The sequence below is a fragment of the Danio rerio genome, chromosome 25, assembly GCF_049306965.1.
Source record: "Danio rerio strain Tuebingen ecotype United States chromosome 25, GRCz12tu, whole genome shotgun sequence".
NCBI lineage: Eukaryota > Metazoa > Chordata > Actinopteri > Cypriniformes > Danionidae > Danio > Danio rerio.
The window spans coordinates 23,887,964-23,911,668 of NC_133200.1; the positions used below are offsets into that span (position 1 = coordinate 23,887,964).

Below are 23,705 nucleotides of genomic sequence, written 5' to 3' on the forward strand. Positions count from 1 at the left end.
AACAGATGCTCGTGCTTTAGACGGCCTTGTAATAAACTACGGGGCACAGGGTAGATTTAGCTTTTTTTATTGGCTTTGTGGCTGTTCATCAAGACGACGACAAGGCTTGTTCAAGCTCAGGTCGACCATGGCTCATTATTATATGTGTATATTATTACGGTGTAATGTCTCAGCTGTGTATTTAAAAATGGCGCTTCCATTGTTTTATTCTCCTAGCTTGTGCATGAGCTAATGACGTATCGCTGTAAACCAATAGCGTTCAGCTGCATGTCTTGCTTCACCTTTTGGTACCCTTTTGTTGTGCTAGGTAGCTTTTCAAAAGAATACCCAAAAAGTGATACAATACGGTTCGTTTTGGTACTTTTTGATAGTGGAAATGGCCATAAAAGCATACCGAACCGTACCACTCATCGGAAACGGGCCATCAAACGTGGTCAAACAAGCATGTTACCCTTGATGTACACAAATATTACTACTTTCTCCTCTGCATGAACAGATGTGCATTCTTTTTGAGAATGCACCATCTTTTTTTTTCTGTGTGTTTTCCTTTCTAATTTGCCTTTCTGGTGTGCCTTGTCTGTCACTTTCTGATACCATCAGCTGCTGATTCCTACGAAGAAGAGACCGGAGAAGTAAGTAAAGGATTCAGATAGCTTTACAAGACTTCTTTTCGGTTGCCTTCACTTTTTTCATAACATTTAAACTGCATGTAGACTATCATCCATCTAATTTTGTTAGGTTGGATCTTTTGGTAGCTTTTCTAAGAATGAATAATTTAGAATGCGCCATATCCTGATTGAGTTTGTGTCTGTGACTTAATGTGTCGCCTTTGCTGTCTTAGCATTCGGTTGGTTCTACCGTTATGAAGGAAAGTTGCCTACACTCAAAAAGGTACTGCAAGCATGGTGTGCTGGTTTGGTGTGCTATAACAATAGAGTTTTTTGTTAATCTTGGAGATATGTCTGAGGTTGTTGTTTGCTTGGTAGTTGAGTTCAAGTCAATTGGATATTCTTTAAATCCCTTTGGATATTTAGAAGGAAAAAGAAACCAAAAAGAAGAAGAAGATGTCCAAGACTGACACTCTTCCAACTGAGAAAAAAAGCAAAAAAGAGATGGAGTTTGAGTTGAAACTTGCAAAGGAGAAAGAAGAAATACTTGAGCGAGAGAAGCAGATGAAAATCAGCAGGCTTCTGCAAGAGGTATTTGATTCCATCAAGTGAGGTTACAGTAGGGTTTCTAGACTTTTTTTTTAACGTATGCAATTGATTCAATCTTTTTGACACTCTGACCTTCACTAATATTTGTTGCACCCTTCCCAGTAGGGCTGGGACAATAAATCGATGCATTTGAAGTCAAGAAATTATTCTTTATCGATTCTGGAATTTTAGGAATACATGATAATTCTCTCTTGAATCGATTCTGAGCTTACTTTTTACCACCAAATAAATCTTTATTCTTTACAAACTAGCTGCCACACTGCCAATCCTGACACACCTGCTTGAACGTAAAACAATCATTAAAGAAGTCAACGATTGATGAAATTACAGAATTAAATTACAAAAGTATCCACAGTGGGCGGTGTTTACATTATTCCGATGGGAAAAAAAATCTGTGTCGCACCAATTGCTGTTTGACTCACAGGTTGTAATTTGAGTTTTTCTCAAGGAGTACCACATAGATGTGGCTTTTACTGATTGCAGTGATTAATAAGGAGGAAAGAGAATGAGACCACTCACAGTACATGGCTGAAAGCACAAGCACACTTCTTTATGTTACAAACTAAGCTCAGAATCGATTCCTGAAAGAATCGCAATGCAATCCAAAAGTCTAAGGGTGGATCCATGAATCACAATACATCGATTCATTGTCCCAATTCTAATTTCCAATGCCAGTCCAGCAAGTTCTCAATGGTATCAAAGGTTCCATGCTGTGGCTGTGGCTTTACTTATCATCTAGGTGTCAGAAACTGAGAGGGAAGATTTGGAAGAATCTGAGAAAGTGCAACACTGGGTGGAGAGGCTCTGTCAAACAAGACTAGAGCAAATCTCCTCGGTAGAAAACGAGTCTCCAGAGGTAAAGTCTACCACTCAACATCCCAATGTGTTGGTCTTGTTACTCACAGGTTGATAGATCAGATTTCTAAGTATTTAAAGTATACCCTCAGATGTCTCCAACACGCTCCCCGGCGTCGACTGGTCCCACCAGGCGGAGGTTCCCTGGTGGCTTGACGTTGGCCACTACTGATCTTGATGACATCAACTTAGATGATGTGGATCAGAGTCTAAGGCAGCCTTTAAAAAGATTAGCCCCAACTCCACCTACATCCAATCAACCTCCACCTCCCTTACCTCTCCCTCCACCCTCACCCCGACTTTACCATTCAAACACCCATCGACCCCAATCTCCAAGATCACAGCACCCAATGCAGTCCAGGCCAGCACCTCAACGTCCACCTTCCCCACCAGCTTCAAGGGTGCCCCCTTCCTCAATCGGTCGTAGCCGGCCACCCCCTTCTGCCCCACTATTCTCCTCCAGGGGTCTATCCTCATTTCAGCCACCGCCCCCTCCCCCACCACCCCCTCCACCACCACCTCCTCCACCACCACCTCCCCCACCCTTGCACATGGATGATAGGTACCATGCAGGGCCATCTAGTTATCCCCGCTCCCCAAGCTTATCTGAACAAGGAAACAGGTTTGGGGACAATGGTACCTGGCATAGAGGAGGATTCCACTCCAATGTTCCCAGCGAACTTTCACGCCCTCCCAGCCCAAAGGTTGATCATGATTTGATGGTTAGCATAGTCAGCATGTTTTTCAGAGTGAGAGTTGATTGCATGTGTTGAATAGAGGTCTTTAGTCACGTTTTATCTAAGTAATGCATGGGTATTGCTATTTTCAACAAGGTAGTGCCAATGTTGCTTATGCAATATTGAGCGAATGCAAATCCTGTGTACTGAAATCTTTTTGCCATTCTTCTTGCTGTTACCAGTCTTTGTGGATATTCAGATGCATGCAGTTTTTTGTGTGGAACTGGTCTCAGGCTGAATATTGCAGTCTGCCATCAAAACATTTACTTATAATTGATTTAGACTTATGGTGACGCAGTGGCGAAGTAGGTTGTGCTGTCGCCTCACAACAAGAAGGTCGCTGGTTCGAGCTTTGGCTCAGTTGCCGTTTCTGTGTGGAGTTTGCATGTTCTCCCTGCGTTCGCGTGGGTTTCCTCCGGGTGCTCCGGTTTCCCCCACAGTCCAAAGACATGCGGTACAGGTGAATTGAGTAGGCTAAATTGTCCGTAGTGTATGAGTGTGTGTGTGAATGAGTGTGTATGGATGTTTCCCAGAGATGGGTTGCGGCTGGAAGGGCATCCGCTGCGTAAAAACATGCTGGATAAGTTGGCAGTTCATTCCACTGTGGCGACCCCAGATTAATAAAAGGACTAAGCCGACGAGAAAATGAATGAATGCATGATTCAGACTTGTGGTGGATTTATTTTTTCCTTTTTTTTTTGGTTGTGCACACACACATGTACTGTTTGCATAGCTTGAGTGTGTTGATTTGCAGATGAAGTTTGTTCAAATACTGACCATCATTTTCAGTAAAATGCATGCTGTCTTGCGATTTGATTATTTTGCCAACACAATGACTATACAAGAGTACTGAAAATCTAATCCTGTGGCCCAGGTGATGAGAAACACATCTCACGCTAGCAGGATATCCACTTCTAATAATACTCTGGTGAGTCCTGTAAATGATTCATGCTGCACTGGAACTGTGTCTTCATTTTACAGGACAAATCAGTCTTGCTGCCCTCGTGTAACATGCACTGCTAGCTTAATTTGCAGAGAAAACTTTTCATCCACCCTTAAGAAACAAGTAGCGTACTTCAAGTTCATTTTATGAAGTATACTTACTTGAAGTATATCTTTAAGTGTATTTCATATTGTAAGTATACTATTTACTAGTATACTTGTTAGTGTACTACTTGAATACCACTTGGATTAAAATCAGCTAACTTTTTCTATATACAAGTATACTTTTATGTGAACTATATGTCTAACAGTAGTACAAAGTGCACAAATAGTAAACAATTAGGTTTTTCATTTGCATTGCAAATTTGAACGTATGGCTGTAGTTTACTTTTTGAGTGCCTTCTGGACTTTGCTGATAACTTTAATTTTTTATGTGAACTCACAGTTTAAATATGAAACCTGCCACTCTATAACTTTATAGGTTAAATCATGCCCTGACTTTTAGTTTGTGTCCTGTACTGCTAACCTCTGCGTAGCAAATAGCCCCCAGCCCTCCAACCCAGCGGAGACAGATCAACCCAGTCATGTCTAAACCAGTCATGCTACCAAGTCAGATCTCGCACAGACCCACACTTCGTTCTGAGACCATGGTAAGATGTCAAATATTTGTGTGACTATGATGGTGATAATAATAATGCATGCGTAAGCTTCTAGGTCTTCACAACTGTGACTCATTGGTTTGTGGTTTATTTGTTGTGCCAGTTGACAGAGATTGTAATTTGAGTTCTTCAAGCTCAAGGCATACCGGATAGATGTGGCTGTCCCTGATTGCAGTGATTAATAAGGGTTTTTCTTGTCTGGGTCTGTACATAATGAGACCCTGAGCATTAAAACGTCTTTGATCAACCTGATGTCCCCATCCACCATTAGACATTCGGTTCTGCACCATCAGATGACAATAGAACCTAATCGCTTTGCCCTGTCCTTGTCCCTCCTTAATTAAATGAATGGGCGCTTGCCAATCCAGTGCTTATTTCAGGAGGGTAACAAGAAGGGTAAGAGAGGACAAGACCTTGCTGCCTAGAGATGTTTCTTCAGACTTCATTTATTATCGTTACTGGTGTTTGCTAGGATTATAGATTTAAGCAAATCCCCTAACCCCATGTATTTATTTATTTTTAGTGCATTGTTACAACCCCAAATGTCTAAGGCTGAGGTTGAACATAAGTTAAAGAAAATAAACAAACAAACAGTTAGCAGGTTATGATTTAATGTACTTGTATATTTAACAGATAATTTTACTGAGGACATCACAGAATGTTTATCAGATATCACATGCATATCAATTAATAATTCAATGTAATAATTCACTACTATTTACATCATTATTTACAATTGTACTTAATTACTTTTCTAATTACTTTGTCTGAAAAGTAACTTAGTTACACATTAAGTAGTTTAATTACTTGACTCAATACAAAAACATCCACATAAATCTCAGTTCATATAAAGTTGAAGTCAGAATTATTAGCCCCACTTTGAGTTTTGTTTTTTCTTTTTTGCAAATATTTACCAAATGATGTTTAACAGAGCAAGGAAATTTTCACAGTATGTCTGATAATATTTTTTATTTCTGGAGAAAGTCTTTTTTGTTTTATTTTGGCTTGAATAAAAGCAGTTTTTAATTTTTTAAACACCACTTTAAGGTCACAAATTATTACCCTCTTTAAGAATTTTTATTTATTTTATTTATTTATTTATTTATTTTTTTTTTATAGAGCTTGAGAGGTACGCAAAGAGGAATGGGCAAAAATTCCCAAAGAAAGGTCTGCCAAGCTTGTGGCATCATATTCTAAAAAAACTTGAGTCTTTAATTGCTGCCAAAGGTGCATCAACAAAGTATTGAGCAAAGTATGAATACTTATGTACTGTGAATACTTATGTACAGTTAAAGTCAGAATTATTAGCCCCCCTTTGATTTTTTTTCTTCTTTTTAAAATATTTGATGTTTAACAAAGCAAGGAAATTTTCACAGTATGTCTGATGATATTTTTTCTTTTAGAGAAAGACTTATTTGTTTTATTAGAGCTAGAATAAAAGCAGTTTTACATTTTTTAAACTCCATTTTAGGAACGAAATTATTAGCCCCTTTAAGCTAATATCTTTTTCGATAGTCTACAGAACAAACCATCATTATACAATAACTTGCCTAATTACCCTAACCTAGTTAACCTAACTAGTTAACCTAATTAACCTTAGTTAAGCCTTTAAATGCCCCATTTAGACTGTATAGAAGTGTCTTAAAAAACATCTGGTCAAATATTATTTACTGTCATCATGGCAAAGATAAAATAAATCAGTTATTAGAAATGAGTTATTAAAACTATCATGTTTAGAAATGTGTTGAAATAATCTTCTCTCCGTTAAACAGAAATTGGCGAAAAAGATAAACAGGGGACTAATAATTCAGGGGGCTAATAAATCTGACAACAATTGTAAATATGTATATTTTTGTAATATTCTTTTACCAATTGCTGAAGCCAAAAGATCTGTCTTGTTTGTTCACTCTTATCTAAAGAACCAGGTGTTCTTTCTCTGAAATGCTTCAGTACACTAAAGCCTCGCTGCTCTTAGGATGCCATATATAATGGGACATCAGTGCTGTTAAGCAGTCAGTGTATTTGTAAAGCTCACAGATGGCTGAATTTATAGATAATAGCTAATAGGCCTATTTGCTATGGGGAGATAAACCTTAAATGGCATGCAATGAGATGCAACAACTGAATGTGTGTGTGTGTGTGTGTGTGTGTGTGTGTGTGTTTCCTTGTATACCAATAATAGTACATTTTGACTTTGGGGGTACATGTTTGTGGTCCCAAGAAGGCAAAAAGGCTAATAAATCCCACAGAAGGAAGTGGTTTGTGTAAGATGTAAAAATGCAGATTGTTTCTTTTCTTGTGAGTGCTTTGGTTTAGGTGTAAGTTTGTGAGGATAGAATATACAGTCTATAAAAAGCATTATGTCTATGGAAAGTCCTCGTAAAGATAGCTGTACGACTGTGTGCGTGTGTCATTGTGTGGAGTTTTTAAGAGTCATTCACAATTGTGTATGTTTCAGCCCCCGGAGATGCTAAAGCGGATGGTCACATACAACACGTCCTTTAAATCCAGCAAGAAACAAGTAACTGTCATCATTGCTTTTCATTACTCCCCCTCCTCTCTCTAAACACTCTGGTCCTCGAGTGAAACTTCTGCTGTCTGAGAGTTTGCATCTGCATGTGAATTGCATACTACATTTCTAACAATATTCCATAGACATCTGTCTGTGTTGATAGAAATCTCTATGTACTGATTTTAAACTGGTTTGTTATTTTAAAAGGGTAAGGAATGTAAAAACTCAAAACCTGTGTGCGTTTGCAGTGCTATTGTTTATTTATAAGCAAAGTAGGCATTTAAATATAAGTGTGAATTAGAAGTCGCTGAGACTTACGTTTCAGTATGTTGATGTACTTCCAACTCAAACAGAATACTGATTAGGGGGCAGGGCTTTCTTTGTGCGCATCATTCTCTTATAGCAAACGAACGGTAAGAGGGACATGATTAAGAATCCTCTCAAAGAACGAAGAACTGCCTCTCCAAACATAGATGTAAATAGTCAAACTTTGATTGAAGATTACCAAAATGACCCTTTTTTTTTTTTTTTTTAAGTGGACTAACTTTGAGCATAGGCTCATTGTGAAAACATACCTCTGACTTACTGACTGATCGACTGACTGACTGACTGTCTGACCCACTCTCCCACTTCCCTAAACCCAACTGGCAGTTTTAGAAAGCAATCCAGAAAAAGAAAAGTCCTCGCCTGATTTTTACCACGTTTTCAGATTTTAACACATTCTTACCCTGTTATTTATTTGTTTATTTATTTTTTTTTTTTTGTCGTCGTGGTTAACTCTTTTCTGCATCTCAAGCCCGCCAACATACATGGCAAACTACTGGACAAACTGGTAACATCAGGAAAGCAGTCTATACGGAGGTAAGCGGTCAGCTGGTAAGCACGAAAAGGAACGGCATCATACCGCCCTGTATCGTTTGTTTTGAAGACAAAATGGCTGCCTTTCCTCTTTAAAATGAAAGCTACGTGGCGGTATGACGCCGCAGATGGCTTCTGTTTCTATTAGTGCTACTAGCTGACTGCTTACCTCCCTGTGGACTTCTTTTTCGCTGTTTGCCCAGTTGATCACGTACGACGAGGGACTTGGGATGCTGAGTGGAGTTGACCAGAATGACGGGCAAGGAACAGTTCCAGAAAGCAGGTAAGACAAAAACAAAAGGAAAAAAATAAAACAAACATGTAAATAACAGGGTAAGAATGTGGTAATATCTGAAAATGTGGTCAAAATCAAGCAGCCACCAGGGCTTTACATTTTCTGAAATTCTTTTGAAAACACTGTCAGTTGGGTTTTGGAAATAGTGTGATCGAGTCAATTGGTGCTTTTGAAAACACTTTCGGTTGGGTTTGGGGAAGGGGTGTGTGGGGGTATTGCTTGGTCGGTCAGTCAGTCAGTCAGTCAACAGTGACCTCTGGGGGATTTATATGAGAAGAGCAGGCGCGAATGGCACTCGAGAGAAAAGTTTGAGATCTGAAAAAGCATCCACAGTGGCCTCTGGTGGATTCGCGAAAACAAAAACTGCAAAAAATGTACCTCCTGGGACGTATTTCTCAACCTCCAGAATTGTATACAGGGATGCATATCAGTAATGAGCCTGGTTTGATTAACTTGCATGGGTTAATTTTTTTACCCAAAGAATAATAATGCGTTCTAGCAAAATGTTGAACTCAAATGGAGTTTAAAGGCACAGCAGCATGACCTCAAAGAAATCTAAAATGTTTTGAGTGATGTAGTTGTATAGTATCGGATAGGTAGAAGGTGTGGTGGGGTCTTCTTTGGTTTAAATTATGTGTGAAAAAGTGTTAAATGTGTCAGATGTATGATTGTATAACTGCACTATTTTCAGCTGAGATCATGGAAAACAGAAGAACTGGTCTCATAATACAAACTTAAATATATCAGAATTCTTCTTCAAGGACTGATATATTTCCATTTAATCATACATCTGTATTGTTTGTTATGAAAGCAGTTTTTGCTTGGGTGTCATGCATTGCATGTAGCAGAATCAAACTGAATGTATATGTTGTTGGTTCGTCGTTTTAGACTTGATTATTTATTGAAGGTCTTTGTTTCAGAGTGTGTAGTAGTTTTGAAAGAATTTATATTGTATCTAAACATAATTGAAGATGGTTGTCTGTAGAAACGCTACCAATGAATCCAACAAAACAAAAATATATACCTTGCATTATAAATATACTGTACACCACATACTGTAGCACAGAAACAAATCTATATTTTCCATATTTTGTGATTTCATGTTTTTTTTCAATAATTTTAGTTGGATTATGAGACCTTGATCTTTCCTTAACAACAACTTTTGATGTTGAAAAGTTTGCAAAAAGTGACATTTTTAATGTTTTTGGAGTGAACCTTAAATAAACGGCGAGTAATTTTTCTGTTATTTTTTATCTATTTCTGTTCAGTATTCAACATGTCACCATTTCACTCTGAAAACATATTTCTAAAGGTGCTGTTGACTTGAATTGTTCACCTGATGTTGGTAACAACCAAAGCAATGCAAATATGAAAAGAAAACAAATCTAATTAGTTTACAAATGAAGTTATTTGTAATAAACAACAAGCAACTGCTCTGTGTAATTTACACAAACAACTGCTAATGGTGTCTGTCTAGTGCCAAAGTGTAAGCCTCCTTTGGTCAATCTGTCTTCTCTGTAAAGGGAGCCAAACTGTGGAATGATTTACCGGTTAGCTTAAAATCAGAAGGTAATCTAAAATAATTTTAGTATTGTTCTTAAAATGTGGTTAAAAACAAAACAGCAGTGTTTGCACAAATAGTCTACTGTTAGTTTGTTGGATCATGTCGCCTTTGCTTTTGCCTTCAGTAATTGTCATTAAGAATTGTAATGTTGTGTATATGTATTAATTATATTTCCATTTTGCCAATTTTTTAAGCCTCCAGTGGACAGGTGTTGAGAATCAGCAAGTTTGCTAAAACACTTAAACAAATGCATTTGGTTGTCCAGTGTAGTTGTGATGTCCATGTCAAATAAATAAATAAAATAAAATAAATATAATGAAATGACACTGGAAAAAAGTTTTGAACACATGAAAAAAGGGGAGTGTAAAAGGGTAGTGAAAGCCCAGACAGCAGCTAAAATCTCTCAGTAGTTTTTAACTTCTGTCCTTCCTCATTATAAATTAGTATTCACTGCTTCAGTCCAACATCTAACAGGATGATGAAGATGAAACCTGGGTGGCCACTTTAGCACAACAATGATTCAAAATGCAGCCAAGGAAACTGATATGCTTTCAGAGAAAGAAAACCAAGCTGCAGAATGGCCCAGTCAATCACCTGACTTGAATCCAATAGAGAATACAAAATAAAGATCAGATTTGATAGACGAAACCCACAGAACCATGATTTTTACACTGTGGAAAAAAAAAATCACACCTGAACAATTCACGTGACTTCATTCTCCATATGAGAATATGGCTTTAATATCTTTAAGCTTACAAGTTTACAGAGCAGAGATCAAGGTCACATAATGCAATTTGTAGTTAAATTCATAAATAAAAAAACGGAAAACACATATGAATACCAAAATACGGAATTTCCTAATTAACAGACTTTTTAGATAGATAGATAGATAGATAGATAGATAGATAGATAGATAGATAGATAGATAGATAGATAGATAGATAGATAGATAGATAGATAGATAGATAGATAGATAGATAGATAGATAGATAGATAGCATACAATCATATATTTTTATATTGATTAGTTTTGGAATTTAAAAAGCAAGCTAATTAGACACTGTACAATATTTTGTGTGCGTTTATTTGTTAAATATTTTAAATTAGAAAAAGAAAATTAACTGCACCTTTTAAGATGTGTTTTATAGATTGATTTACAGATCAATGCAAACTAATGAGGCATCTCATTTAAACACTGATGTGGCTCTGCCCTGAATAGTTTATTAAGAGTAAGTAGAATCTGTCATTAAGTGAATTAGAGGTGACAATTATCCAGATGCATGTTGTTTATTTGCCTTTTCTTGGAAATCAATGAGCACTAATTTGTTTCTGCTGTAATTAAGTCCACAGATTGCCGCCTCACATTTTATAGACAATACACACCACTGTCTTTTCTTGTTTTCTCCTCTTTGTTTTCTAGGGGTTTCAGAAATACGTGGATGATTTTGATCCACATTCCATGGTACAGTAAGCCTTTGCATTAACACTTCTCTCTCATACACTTATTGTATGGCAAAAGGTTACAAAGGCCAAACTCCTTGAATATTACTTATTAAAATATTATATTGTGCACTTTTTGACAGTTCACAGCCGAACAGATAGCAGGCAGAGATGTGCGACTTTTAAGAATTAAGAAGGTAATGTACACTCATAAATTGACCTTTTCTGTTTGTTCAAACTACCTAAGGAAAATTAGCTGAAACAACACAATTCTTACATTTTGGGGGGAACAATGTAACTATTTTATGTTCAATCCACTTAAATTTGTAAAAACTAATAAACTAACTTAATTCCTTTATGTTGTCCTTACACAAATTGATTGTGTGGAACCCAGAATTTTTACAGTCTAAGACAATAAGAAAAACTCAGAAATGAGAGCAACATCTGTGGAATTATTTTTAATAGTGTTTTTTATTATATCTTTAGGAAGGAAAGCTTGATCTGGCCATTGAGGGAGGAATCGATTCCCCATTGGGAAAGATTGTGGTGTCGTCTATCTATGAAGGAGGTGCAGCAGATAAACATGGTGAGTTTTGTAAGGGATAAAGTACATCCAGGCAGTTGTAATCGCAGAATAAAGACTGACAGGCTGTTGTTTAGGCCTAAAGGGATTAATTCTGCTATAACCACCGCTTGGATGTACTTTATACTGTTTATTACATGGCTTCTTGTAACAAAATGTAAGAAATATGCACAAAGCATTGTTCTGAGCCATAATAGTTTATTAACCTTCTGGTTCACCTCATTTGTTTCTGACCAAACTTTTTATTGGTCTGAATTTTGACCGAGTTTAAATTTTTAAAACTACAGCATCATCAAAATGATCCAGAACTTGGTGAATTTTTTGGGGAATTTCACACATTAATTTAAGGCCTAGAAAGTACTTAAGAACAAACATTTGTCCTTAAAAGTGCTTGAATTTAAAGAGTGGGTCCACTACGATATCATATTTTAAACTTTAGTTGATGTGTGATGTAGCTGTGTGAACATAAACAACATCTCTGAATGTAAGACGCTCAAAGTTCAATGAAAATGGAGACATTGGCTTTTACAGAGTTAGCTTAGCAAAGCCTACAGCAAACGAATTTGGAGACTACAAAAAAATACATCCGGTCTAGTGAGATCACAATGGCTTCCAGTTACGTGCACTCAACTCACGCACACACCCTGCGCAGCGGAGAGGCGTGGCCAGAGGCACTGTAATGTTAAAGCAGTAAAAGTTAAAATGCCGTCCAAACGCTGAAATTTCCACAAAGCATTTTCTGGTTCTGTGTTTGGGCTTCCAAAGGACTTGACACAAAGAGAGATGTGCTTAGAGTATTTTTTAATTATGTTCCAGAGAATTATACATATATAAAAAAGATATAGCTAGCATTTGACAAAGGAGAACTTCCAGAATCTCACCCAACTCCTCCAACCAACAAAGCTGTGGACTGTGAGGCACAACCTGTAAGTATATTTATTTGTTATAATTAATCAACTACAGGCACATTTTCTAGCGTTAACGGTATGTTGTAGTGAGGACGTAAACAAGGATGTAAACAACGATAAATGCTGTTTGGCACCGTTAACAATTTAGCTACAAATTCATATTTATTAGTCAAATTGCTGTAAATACCCACAATCTTTAACAGCAGATGCATTGTCTTTCTATGTGGCCGCTTTCCGAGCATGCTACATCTCAAATAACAAACTCGCAAAAGATATGAGAACAGTTCATATTGCTTACACATGCTTATAACCCGAATATATGTAAAAGACACTTGTCAGATTTTATTTTAGAGAGCAGGCGTGAGATTCAGCTGTGTGCTCTTCATTCTTCTGTCTGATTCAAGCTGCTAATGCTGCTGACAGCTGCTCTGACTGTACTGTTTACACAGTGCAAAAGCGCGCACTTGTAGGGGCGTAATGTGGAGCCAATCCGCGAATCACAGCACATTATGTTAGCTGACCAATCAGAGCCTCTTGAGGGAAGTTGTTTGGAAGAACTAGAAAATATGACAGTTGTTTTCACGTTATCTGAGTAGCTGTATATAATCAAGCAGGATATATGAAAAAATAACGGGATTTTCTACAAGTGAAGCATGAGCACACATTGCTTTGCATCTTATAAACACAACCAAGCCTTAAAAATACACTTTGGACCACCCCTTTAAAGTTTATGTTTTTTTAACAATTGTACTGTGCTGCTTTAAAAAACTGAACAAAATACCTGGGAAAGTCTTAATTTAAAAATCTTGCATTTAAATCCACTAAGACAAATTAGCATTTATTTCAGCATTTCAGAAACTGCATTTGACTAAGCAGGAATGCTGTCATAAAGCATCTAAATGGCTGCTGCAATTTTGATCATAATCTTCATGTTTTAGTGCAACAGCAAAAAAAAAAAAAAAAGCTATTTTGTTTTGGTTAACTTTGCTCTCACAACATGTCCCATTTTACAGCTACAGGAGTAGTAGGTTGTCTTTTGTGGCTGTCCGAATGCATTTAGCCACAGGAGTCTAATTACAAAAGTGATAAGTATTTGAATAAGGACAAACGCAAAACCAATATAAATGTGTAAACAGGGCCCAAAGAGTACTGGGGGTTGGTTTTTGTTTCACTCTCTACTGATTTATGATATTGATTATATTGATTCGAGTGGTTTTAGATGAGTTTCAAATGACTTCCTTGTCACTGTTAATTTTCCATGTTCTTCTCATGTGTTCTCAGGTGGGGTTGTGTCAGGTGATGAGATCATGGCAGTGAATGGAAAGATTTTGACAGATGTGACTCTAGCTGAAGGACAGACCTCAATGGCTCAGGCCTGGAACAGTGGAGGGGTACGGTCTTTATTATCATGCAACAGCCAATCAGTTTCGATCAGATCATCTGTCTGAACAGTGTTGTTCTTAAAGTGAAGAAGACCATGCTGGAGCTGAATGGTTTGCATACACCAATAAATAAGCACACATAGAATTTAAACAGAATTTGAACACTTCATTCATCAAATCATTCATCTTTTTCAATTTAATGAATTCGACACTGCTTACTATTTTCAATAACCTCTCATTTCACTAATTTTACTTCTTACCACATTAATGCAATGGTCCCATAATTAGCTGTAATTAATTTATCCAAACTTTTTAACCTACTTTTTTATCTTGTGGCAAAAATTTTAAGCATGTACATCATGCTTGTAGTCCACTGAGAGTTTGGTTAGAGTTAAACATTTATGGTTAAGTTTTTTTTTTTTTTTCAACAAAATTTAAAGTAGTTACATTTTATCTTCATGTCAACACCATGCAATTCCAACTTTTCCCTAAAAAAATGTGAGAGTCACAGTTTCAAGTTTTTAAACTCGCAGTTGCAATGATCTTAAATGGATAGTTCACCCAAAATTTACCCACCTTCATGTCCTTCCAACCACCCCATTTAAGATACAGTATTTTAGATGAAGTCTGAGAGCTCCCTCATCCTCCATAGACAGCAACGACCTTATATAGTCATATTTACATCATGGGCTCATTCTGAAAACGTATCTCTATATACAATTCTGGAGATTGCAAATTATGTAGACAGGAATACGGATGGCTGCATTCCATCTTTCAAACGAACACTATAGGGCGGTGGTATAACACCATTCCTTTTTGCACTAGCAGCTGACCGCTTACCTCCATATAGACGGCTTTCCCACTGTTAGCAGTTTGTCTGGTGGCTCGCCGCATACTTTGGCAAACTTGAGACACAAGGAGGAGTTGACCGCAATAATGGTGTTCGAGTCCAGGGAAGAATGGTTCCAACAGCAGATAAGACGAAAACAAAAGCCAAAAAATAAAATAAACAAGTAAATAACAGGGTGGAAATGTGGTATAATCTAAAAAACGTGGTAAAAATCAGGGGGATTTTTCTTTTTCTAGATTGCTTTTCAAAAAATTGTTGGTTGGGGTTAGGGAGGCTGGTCAATCTGTGCTATTTAAAACACTGTCAATTGAATTTAGAGAAGAGGGTGGGTAGGGTTATCACTCGGTTGGTAAGTCAATCATCATCAGCCTCTGGTGGATTTACGTGAGAAGAGGCACTCGCAAGACAAATCTGTGATCTCAAAAAGCATACACTGCGGTCTCTGGTGGATTCGTGAAAACAAAAACTGCAAAAAAATGTAGTTCCTGGGACGTATTTGGCACTCTCCAGAAATGTATACAGGGGTACGTTTTCAGAAAGAGCCTGGGTTGTATAGGACTGCTTCCATCTGTGGAGGATGAGGGAGCTCTCAGAATTCATGAACAATATTTATACTTGTGTTCCAAAGACAAACAAAGGTCTCGTGAGATTGTAATAACTTGAGGGTAAGTAATTAATAACATAATTAAAATGTTTCTGTGAAATACTGTAAGCCTTTAAGTTATTGTATCACCTTAAATTTGTGAGAGGCTATGAACTTACTATTTTGAGAATTAAAGTCACACTTCTCAATTAATGTTAAATTGTCAACAATTATGTTCAGAATTGTGACATATAAAAACAAAATGTGTGTGTACATGTCAAGAAACATCTTATGCTGGTTAGATTTTTTTTATTATTTTGAAGCATGGCTGCTGGTTTGAACTGGTTTAAGGCAACACTACAACATTTTTTCTTGTAATATTGTTGTTGCGCTTCTCCATGGGTAGGGCCAGACAGAATCTGTGGACTTTATTTCTATTTCTGTGCAGAATATTTTTTTAAAATCTATGTGATTTATGCAGAATGATTTTGGGTGTATCATATCTAAAAACTTAATATGTTGATTATTATAATTATAAATAATAATACATTTTTAACTTTTATTTAATGTTTACAATTTAAATTTAATTAGTTCCTTTTATTTGGTAAACAAAACATGTCTCTCATGTAATATGTTTACCATATATCTACTAAAATACTTTACAAACTGTATTGTAACTTAATAATATGAATATTTTCATGTTAGTTATATTAATGCTATTAAATTTAAAAACTGAATAAATTTCAATTTATTCACATTTACAGACAACTGTCTAGATAGACTTAATGATGGTCAGAAAATCTGCAGATTCCGTGTGGGCCTACACATGAGTAACACAACTCACATGCATTTTTGACTAACCTGACAGAACGTAAGCTGACACCTTGTTTGGAAACCATGTACACCTACCAGGTAAAATAGCCTCAGTTACACAACACTATGTTCTACAAATATCATCACATGAGGGCCAGTTGGAATTATTTTAATCTCAGGCTTTTGGCTATTAATGTGTTAGCTTTTGGCTAACTCCACCAAAGCTACAGAAACAACACGTGACTTGTGTCTTAAAGGGATAGTTCACCCAAAAATTTATATTCTGTCATTAATTATTACATTAAAACCTGCTTGAGAACACAAAATTAGATATTTTAAATGAAATCTCTAAACTCCACAGCGTTTGTCAGCGTTACGAGACTGTTTAAGTCTAGAAAGCAAACCAACATGACATCAGTGGATTAACTTTACTCTAATGAAGCTATGAGAATACTATTGTGTGCCAAAAAAGCAAATAAAAACTTTATTCACTTATGTTTTCCCTTCAGCGTGCTGATAAGCAAAATTATCATTTAAGCATTTATAAAAGTGTTCTCATTGGTTCATAAAATAGCAGTTGAATCTGTGAAGTCACATGGAATGTTTATAGTACCTTTCTGGATTGTTTTGACTCCCTTACTGCCAATGGAGGGTCAGAGAGCTCTTAGATTTAATCTAAAATATCTTAATTTGTGTTTTGAAGATGAATAAAGTTTTGAGGAGTTTGAAACAATGTGAGGGAGAGTAATTCATAACAGATTTTTATTTATTTATTTATTTAAATTTTTTTTGGGGGGGTTGAACTAACCGTTTAAAGCAGGTCACATTGTTCTACTCATAGGCATTTACTGACAGGGATAGGCAGGACTGTGTGTGACAGGTTACTCACCCAAAGCTGCATGTAAGATTTCAGGTGACAGGAGGAAGATTTGGTTCCTGCAGCAGCAGAATTCATCAATATGTGTTATTTTAGGGACATTATTTTAAGGTAAAACAAACATAAACTACCTAACAAAAGTCTTGTCATCAATCCCAGTTTTAAGAACAACAAATAATAACTTAAATTGTAGCTGATCATTTGAAAAAGTGGCAGAAAGTAGATTTTTCTGCATACCAATCATCACAAATGCTGCTGAAGACCTACTGGAGCCCGCATAGACCCAAGATTCCCAGAGAAATCATTCAAGTTTGGTGAAGGAATAATCATGATTTGGAGTTACATTCAGTATGAAGGTGTGCGAGAGATCTGTAGAGTGGATGACAACATCAACAGCTTGAGGTGTCAAGACATTTGTGCTGCCTATTACATTACAAACCACAGGAGAGGGCAAATTCTTCAGCAGGATAGCGCTCCTCATACTTCAGCCTCCTCATCAAGGTTCCTGAAAAAAATAGGATTGACCAGCCCATTCACCAGACATGAACATTATTGAGCATGTCTGGGGTAAGATGAAGAAAGAGGCATTAAAGATGAATCCTAAAAATCTTGAACTCTTGGAGTCCTGCAAGAGTGCTTTCTTAGCCATTCCAGATGACTTTATTAAGTTATTTGAGTCATTGCAAAGATGTATGGTCGCAGTCCTCCAAGCTCATGGGAGTCATACACAATATTATTTTTTTTCCATTGCACTATGACTTTATATTCTATACTGTACATTATTTCTTTCAAGTGACAAGACATTTGTCTAAGCAAAGTCAGACCTTACTGTCCTAATGATGCAGATTTAAAGTTGCCATGAAACAGAAGATTGTCATTTTCCCCATATGGTGACATACATCTGATTGAAACTGTCCTAAAATGAGGGAAAAAAAGAAGGGAAGTGTATGATTTCATCTTATGGGAACTGATTGGATCATTGGAAAATGTGTGTTGCCAACAAAATTAAGGAAGATTGATGAATGGACAAAAGCAGAGAAGAAATGAGACTCACACTGATAACCCCTCCCAAATGATATTCCATGTGACCAGAAGTGAAGAAAGGTCATTTCAAAAGGGCCATAACCTTTATAATATGATAAAAGATTATGGCAAATTAATTTTTACAAAGTAATGAAGTGCACAGATACATTGTTTATAACAAACATCACTATATTCAAATAAAAATAAGAACAGTAAGCTTTTATTTCATTCCAGGTTTAAGCTGATAAAGACGTTGTTTAAGCTAATCCTAAACTAGTCTTAAACTACCAAGACCAGCAGTAGATCAACTTAAACCAGTTCATAAACAGCTAAGAACTGGCTTAAACCAGAAGCCATGCTTTCAAATGTATCTAACCAGAATATGCTCTTTCATTTCAACAGGGCTACCTTTTGTTATTTAGTTTTGTGACCCAGAAACAAGCTTTCATAGCTAATGAATCGTATTAGTCTTGCGCTATAAATGAATCAAGTACTATGACAAAACTGTGCAGTACAGAACTCACTAGGTTGAATTGCAAAATTGCTGTAATTATGATAATTCTGACATCACATTGAACTACATTTTGCAGAATTAAATGGATTTTATTCCCCATTTGTTAGAGAAATGGTGGGATTATTTATGCATTAGTTATTTAAAACAACAGCCTAAACTATCATAAATGATGAGTACTGACCTTTGGAATTTTTAAAGTTAATGTGTTGATATTTTGTGTCATATTTTTTCTTATGAGAAATAGGAATCACATGGAAGCACACATTTCTGCTCCCACAATGTTTTCTTTAGCACACATCATCAAAAATAGATGAAAGGATGAAGCAGAATGTAGCAAGAACAATGTTCCCCTGTACTTGTCAAACAGCGTGGCTTTTTTTTTTCTTTTTCTTTTTTTTTTTGAAGAATGCTCCACTTTTTTTGGAAATATGCTTATTTTAAAACTCTTCTAGAGTTAAACAGTTAAGTTTTACCATTTTTGAATCCATTCAATTGATGTTCAGGTCAGCGAGGCAGTGGTGCAGTAGGTAGTGCTATCGCCGCACAGCAAGAAGGTCGCTGGTTCGAATCTCAGCTCAGTTGGCTTTTCTGTGTGGAGTTTGCATGTTCTCCCTGCCTTCACGTGGGTTTCCTCCGGGTGCTTTGGTTTCCCCCACAGTCCAAAGACATGCGGTACAGTTGAATTGGGTAGGCTAAATTGTCCGTAGTGTATGAGTGTGTGTGGATGTTTCCTAGAGATGGGTTGCGGCTGAAAGGGCATCTGCTGCGTAAAAACTTCGTAAAAATTTCGCTGTGGCGACCCCGGATTAATAAAGGGACTAAGCCGAGAAGAAAATGAATGAATGAATGATCTTCGTGTCTGGCCGGAGCACTTTTAGCTTAGCTTAGCATACATCATTGACTCGGTTTAGACCATTAGCATTTCACAAAACAAATAAAAAAAAAGATAATTATCCAGCATTATGTATGGTATGTATTATGATAATTTTCCTATTTAAAGCTTGATTCTTCTGTAGTGACAGTACATCATAAACTAACAGAAAATGAAAAAGTTGCTTTTTTCTGGGTCGAATGGAATCAAAATGGAAAAGCACAACTGTTTAACCCTAGGGGGGAAAGTGGAGCATTCCTTTAAGTATGCTAATGTTATTCAACACATTTCATTAATGCAAGTCATAATATGCAGGAGGAAAAATCACTGACGGCATGTCTTTTATTATGAGCTAAAATTCAGACAAAGCTTTCCATTGTTTTGTTAAGCATGTGACGTTTTCCCATCCAGGACTGGATTGACCTGGTCATCGCAGTGTCTCCACCAAAGGAATATGAAGATGAGGTGTACGTATAGTTGCATTCTTCCTCATAATATGATATGTGACCACACACAATGACTTCTCCAGTGCAATTCAATCCAATTAGATTTAGCATTATGCATTATGCTAGATTTAGCATTATGTTTCCATTACATCCAATGAAAAAGGCAATCAGTTGTGTAAATGGCTCTCAATGCTGAAGCTGTCATCTGTTGTATGTCTTCAGCCCTAAAGCAGCATCAGTCAGACCCACTGCAAAGAAAACGGTTTTTCAAGGCAGTGCCCCTGTGTACAGACAGGGATACGTCCTTCAGATGAAGACCCCACCATCCCCCAACTTCATCAGCCACTAGCCTGGTGGTAAACCCCCCCCCCCCCCCCCCCAGCGTGCATCATGTACATGTGACAATCTCTTTGTCAATTTGGAAACCCACCCAGTTGTTTTTAGTTGGAGATTTGGTGTGTTAATGATTCAGCGCTGCAGTAATGCAGTATTCAATTATGTTGTTAACCGAGCTGAGCAGTCGTTCTGATTGATGTTGTTCAAAGGGACTGTTACATGTCATGACTCGTGCATTGATTATTGCAGCTTTGACCTGTTCTGTTGCTTCTGCATGTCACTCTATAGCTCTGCTGTGTGTGGGCTAATTCTGCCAACCATGAAGCTGTTTACACTATAGTGTGTTTCTGTTTTAAAAAGAAGTTCTAGTATGTCAATGCATTTTTCATTCATTCATTCATTTACTTTTTGGTAAACCACTATCTTATCCAGCATATGTTTTACACAGCGGATGCCCATCCAGCTGTAACCCATCACTGGGAAACATCCATACACACTCATTCATTTAATTCATTCATTTTCTTTTCGGCTTAGTCCCTTTATTAATTTGGGGTTGTCACAGCGGAATGAACTTATCCAGCATATGTTTTATGCAGCAGATGCCTTGTCAGCTGTTACCCATTACTGGGAAACATCCCTACGCACTCATTCACACACATACACTTTACAATTTAGCTTATCCAATTCACCTATAGTGTGTGTCTTTGGACTGTGGGGGAAACCGGAGCACACGGAAGAAACCCACGCAAACACGGTGAGAACATACAAACTCCACACAGAAATCCCAACTGACCCAGCCGAGGCTCGAACTAGTGACCTTCTTGCTGTGAGGCGATCGTGCTACCCTCTGCAGCAAATTTTATTTGTCACATACACAATCACACAGTATGTAATGCAATGAAATTAAATGCTTAATTGTGAGTTTAGAATAGTCACAACACAAACAAAATTAATAATAATAATAACAATACGAATCTAAATTATGGAAAAATAGAAGGTATGCAATAGAAATAAAAACCTTTATTCATCAAGGTTCACCACAGCTGAATGAACTGCCAACTTATATATGTGAGTGTGTATGGTTGTTGCCCAGTACTGGGTTGCAGCTGAAAGGGCATCTACTGTGTAAAACATATGCTAGATAAGTTGACGGTTCATTCCACTGTGGCGACCCCTGATAAATGAAGGGACTAAGCCAAAGGAAAATGAATGAATGAATAGAAAACATACATGCAGATTCTCAAAAAGCATTATTTGGGCTTGAATGCATTTCGTGTTGCTCTAGTACTAGTTATGGCCTGCTGGTTGCTGGAAATAGTAGTTGTACTATTTTTAAGTTCTTCTTTCACATTTTTTGAACGAATGCAGTGACTAGTTTTTTGTCATTTGTATATTCTGTACTCTCAGAAGGTAAACTGTCGCTGGGGTGGTACCTTTTTAAAAGTTACATTTTTGTACCACACAGGTGGGCATTAGTACCTTTAGGCTTTACTTTTGTACCTTTAAGGTACTGTGAGGTACACATTTGTACTTAATGATATGTACCTTTAAGCAGGGGTGTAGATTTAGGATGGACAGAGGGGACGCATCCCCACCAGTATCTACCAACTGTTGAAATGTCCCCAGCAATAAATTAATTTACTTTTAAAAATCTGTCAATATTATTTTAGACATGCAGAAAGAGTTAAATCTCGTCTCTCCTCAAGTCGCACGGACCCACAAACACATATAAAAACAATTTTGTCAGAAAAGATGGAGCCTGTGCACTATGGCTAAAATAAACGGAAGTCTTTTTTTAAACTCTCTCTTTATCAGTTAATTGTCAGTGAATTATCAGTGAATTGTTTGATTCACTCGTCCCTACCAATATCAAGTGCAAACCTACGCCCTTGCCTTTAAGGACCTGTTTGGAACACAAATGCCCCATTTGAATAGGGACTGCCTCAGTGACAGATTTTGTACCTTCGTATGCAAGAGTTTAGGTTTTAAATACAACAACCAAAAATTGATTGTTCTGTCATGATTTACTCACCCTCACATCGTTGCAAAACCATGAGGCTTTTATCACAACTGATGATATTTTGAATCAAATTTAAGATTCCTGTACCTCCGGTCCTTATTATACACCCGACACAATAAGGCGAAAGAGATGTTTGACGTAATTTGTTGCTATTTCAGTCCAACACAACCCTAATTTTCTAGCGTTGTGCCATGTTGTTCAATAGCAAATCCATTTGCACCACTTTGTGGACTCATGGGTGTTCTAGTGTAGAAAGAAGGTGTGACAGAAATTTCTCACATTTGATTGGAAATATCTTAATTTGAGTTCCAAAATCTTTAAATAACGTGTTTAAGTAAATAATGATGAGTGTTTTTCTTTCCCCCTAACCCATTGTGTGGATGTGAGATATACTGGACACTGTTAACAATTTTTGTAAATGATACAGTATTTAGCTGTAATATGAACTGTATTTTACTGTAGAACAGGTAGAATTGCTGTATGTTTTACAGTAAAGATACACAATATTGTAAATACACACACAGCAAGGTAAATGCTACTGTAAATGTAAATACAGTATTTTTGCTGTAATTAATTTACAGTAAGTTACTGCCGAACTGCTGTTATTTAGTTTCTGTAGATACCACAGGAAATTGTTAACATTGTATTTACCCTGTCTTTAAAATCAGTTAAATTAATTTGATGTTTATGTGTCTCTTCTATTACAGGACATTCTTTTAAAAGGAACCACCAGAGGAATCATGAGCCATTCTTCAGCAATCAATTTGCCGCAACCATGTAGCTTAGTAAATACACTGTAAGTGAGTAAGTTAATCACATGATCTAAAAAAATCCAACATTCATATTTCAGCAATACATAGTTTACTATTCAGGCCATATTTTTGTTGTTGCTTGCAAAACAATAAACACGAGTTAACAAAAATATATCCGTTTGCTTTTAATTATACTGTTTGTTGGATCATTTGAGCCAAAAAGAGGTGTTAGGCCTATATTTTGCTCTGTATTGACGGCTATATTAGCTGGCATCAATATTAGCTGGCTAGTTTTTACTAGCAATATCTATTACGGATCACTTTCTTGTAGTTTTTCTTTCAATCAAGGGTAGTAGCCTATACATTTTTTCTTCAATTCCTCTGTAACAAACAGGCATGTCTATCAATTCACTTTTACTATCTTTTTGCATACCTGTCAACCTTTCCATTTTTCCTGGAATTCTCTTGTATTTTACAGTTCTATCCCGTTACCATCCCTTAAAGGTATTTTCCTGTATTCATCCCATGTTTTTAGTCATTCTCTGAAGGGTGGCAATAAACATTAAAGAGCCGATCCTCCCTATATGCAACCCATATCGCCGAACCTTTTCTCATTGTAGAAAAATAATTAGTTGACTTTAATTAAAATAAGTGATTAAACCCATTGCC

At 36.8% G+C, this 23,705-nt stretch overlaps 1 protein-coding gene across 16 annotated transcripts in view; it reads left to right on the forward strand.

The window, feature by feature from the left end:
* ush1c (Usher syndrome 1C) overlaps positions 1-23,208 on the forward strand; it is a 60,770-nt gene extending 37,562 nt beyond the window's left edge. For 2 of the 16 annotated variants that reach the window (XM_068217396.2, XM_073942143.1), the window contains exons 15-28: positions 842-891; positions 1,035-1,199; positions 1,957-2,073; positions 2,165-2,794; positions 3,684-3,737; positions 4,288-4,401; positions 6,869-6,931; positions 11,059-11,100; positions 11,222-11,275; positions 11,565-11,664; positions 13,851-13,960; positions 19,894-19,949; positions 20,151-20,284; positions 22,992-23,208. In XM_068217396.2, coding sequence (XP_068073497.1) covers positions 842-891; positions 1,035-1,199; positions 1,957-2,073; positions 2,165-2,794; positions 3,684-3,737; positions 4,288-4,401; positions 6,869-6,931; positions 11,059-11,100; positions 11,222-11,275; positions 11,565-11,664; positions 13,851-13,960; positions 19,894-19,949; positions 20,151-20,277 — 1,682 coding nt within the window. In that variant the 3' untranslated portion in view covers positions 20,278-20,284; positions 22,992-23,208. Of the gene's footprint in view, positions 1-600; positions 633-841; positions 892-1,034; positions 1,200-1,956; positions 2,074-2,164; positions 2,795-3,683; positions 3,738-4,287; positions 4,402-6,868; positions 6,932-11,058; positions 11,101-11,221; positions 11,276-11,564; positions 11,665-13,850; positions 13,961-19,893; positions 19,950-20,150; positions 20,285-22,991 lie in introns of all 16 variants that reach the window. The other 14 variants (XM_073942146.1, XM_073942142.1, XM_073942148.1 and 11 more) reach the window with 8 other exon arrangements.
* The last annotated feature ends 497 nt before the right edge of the window (positions 23,209-23,705 follow it).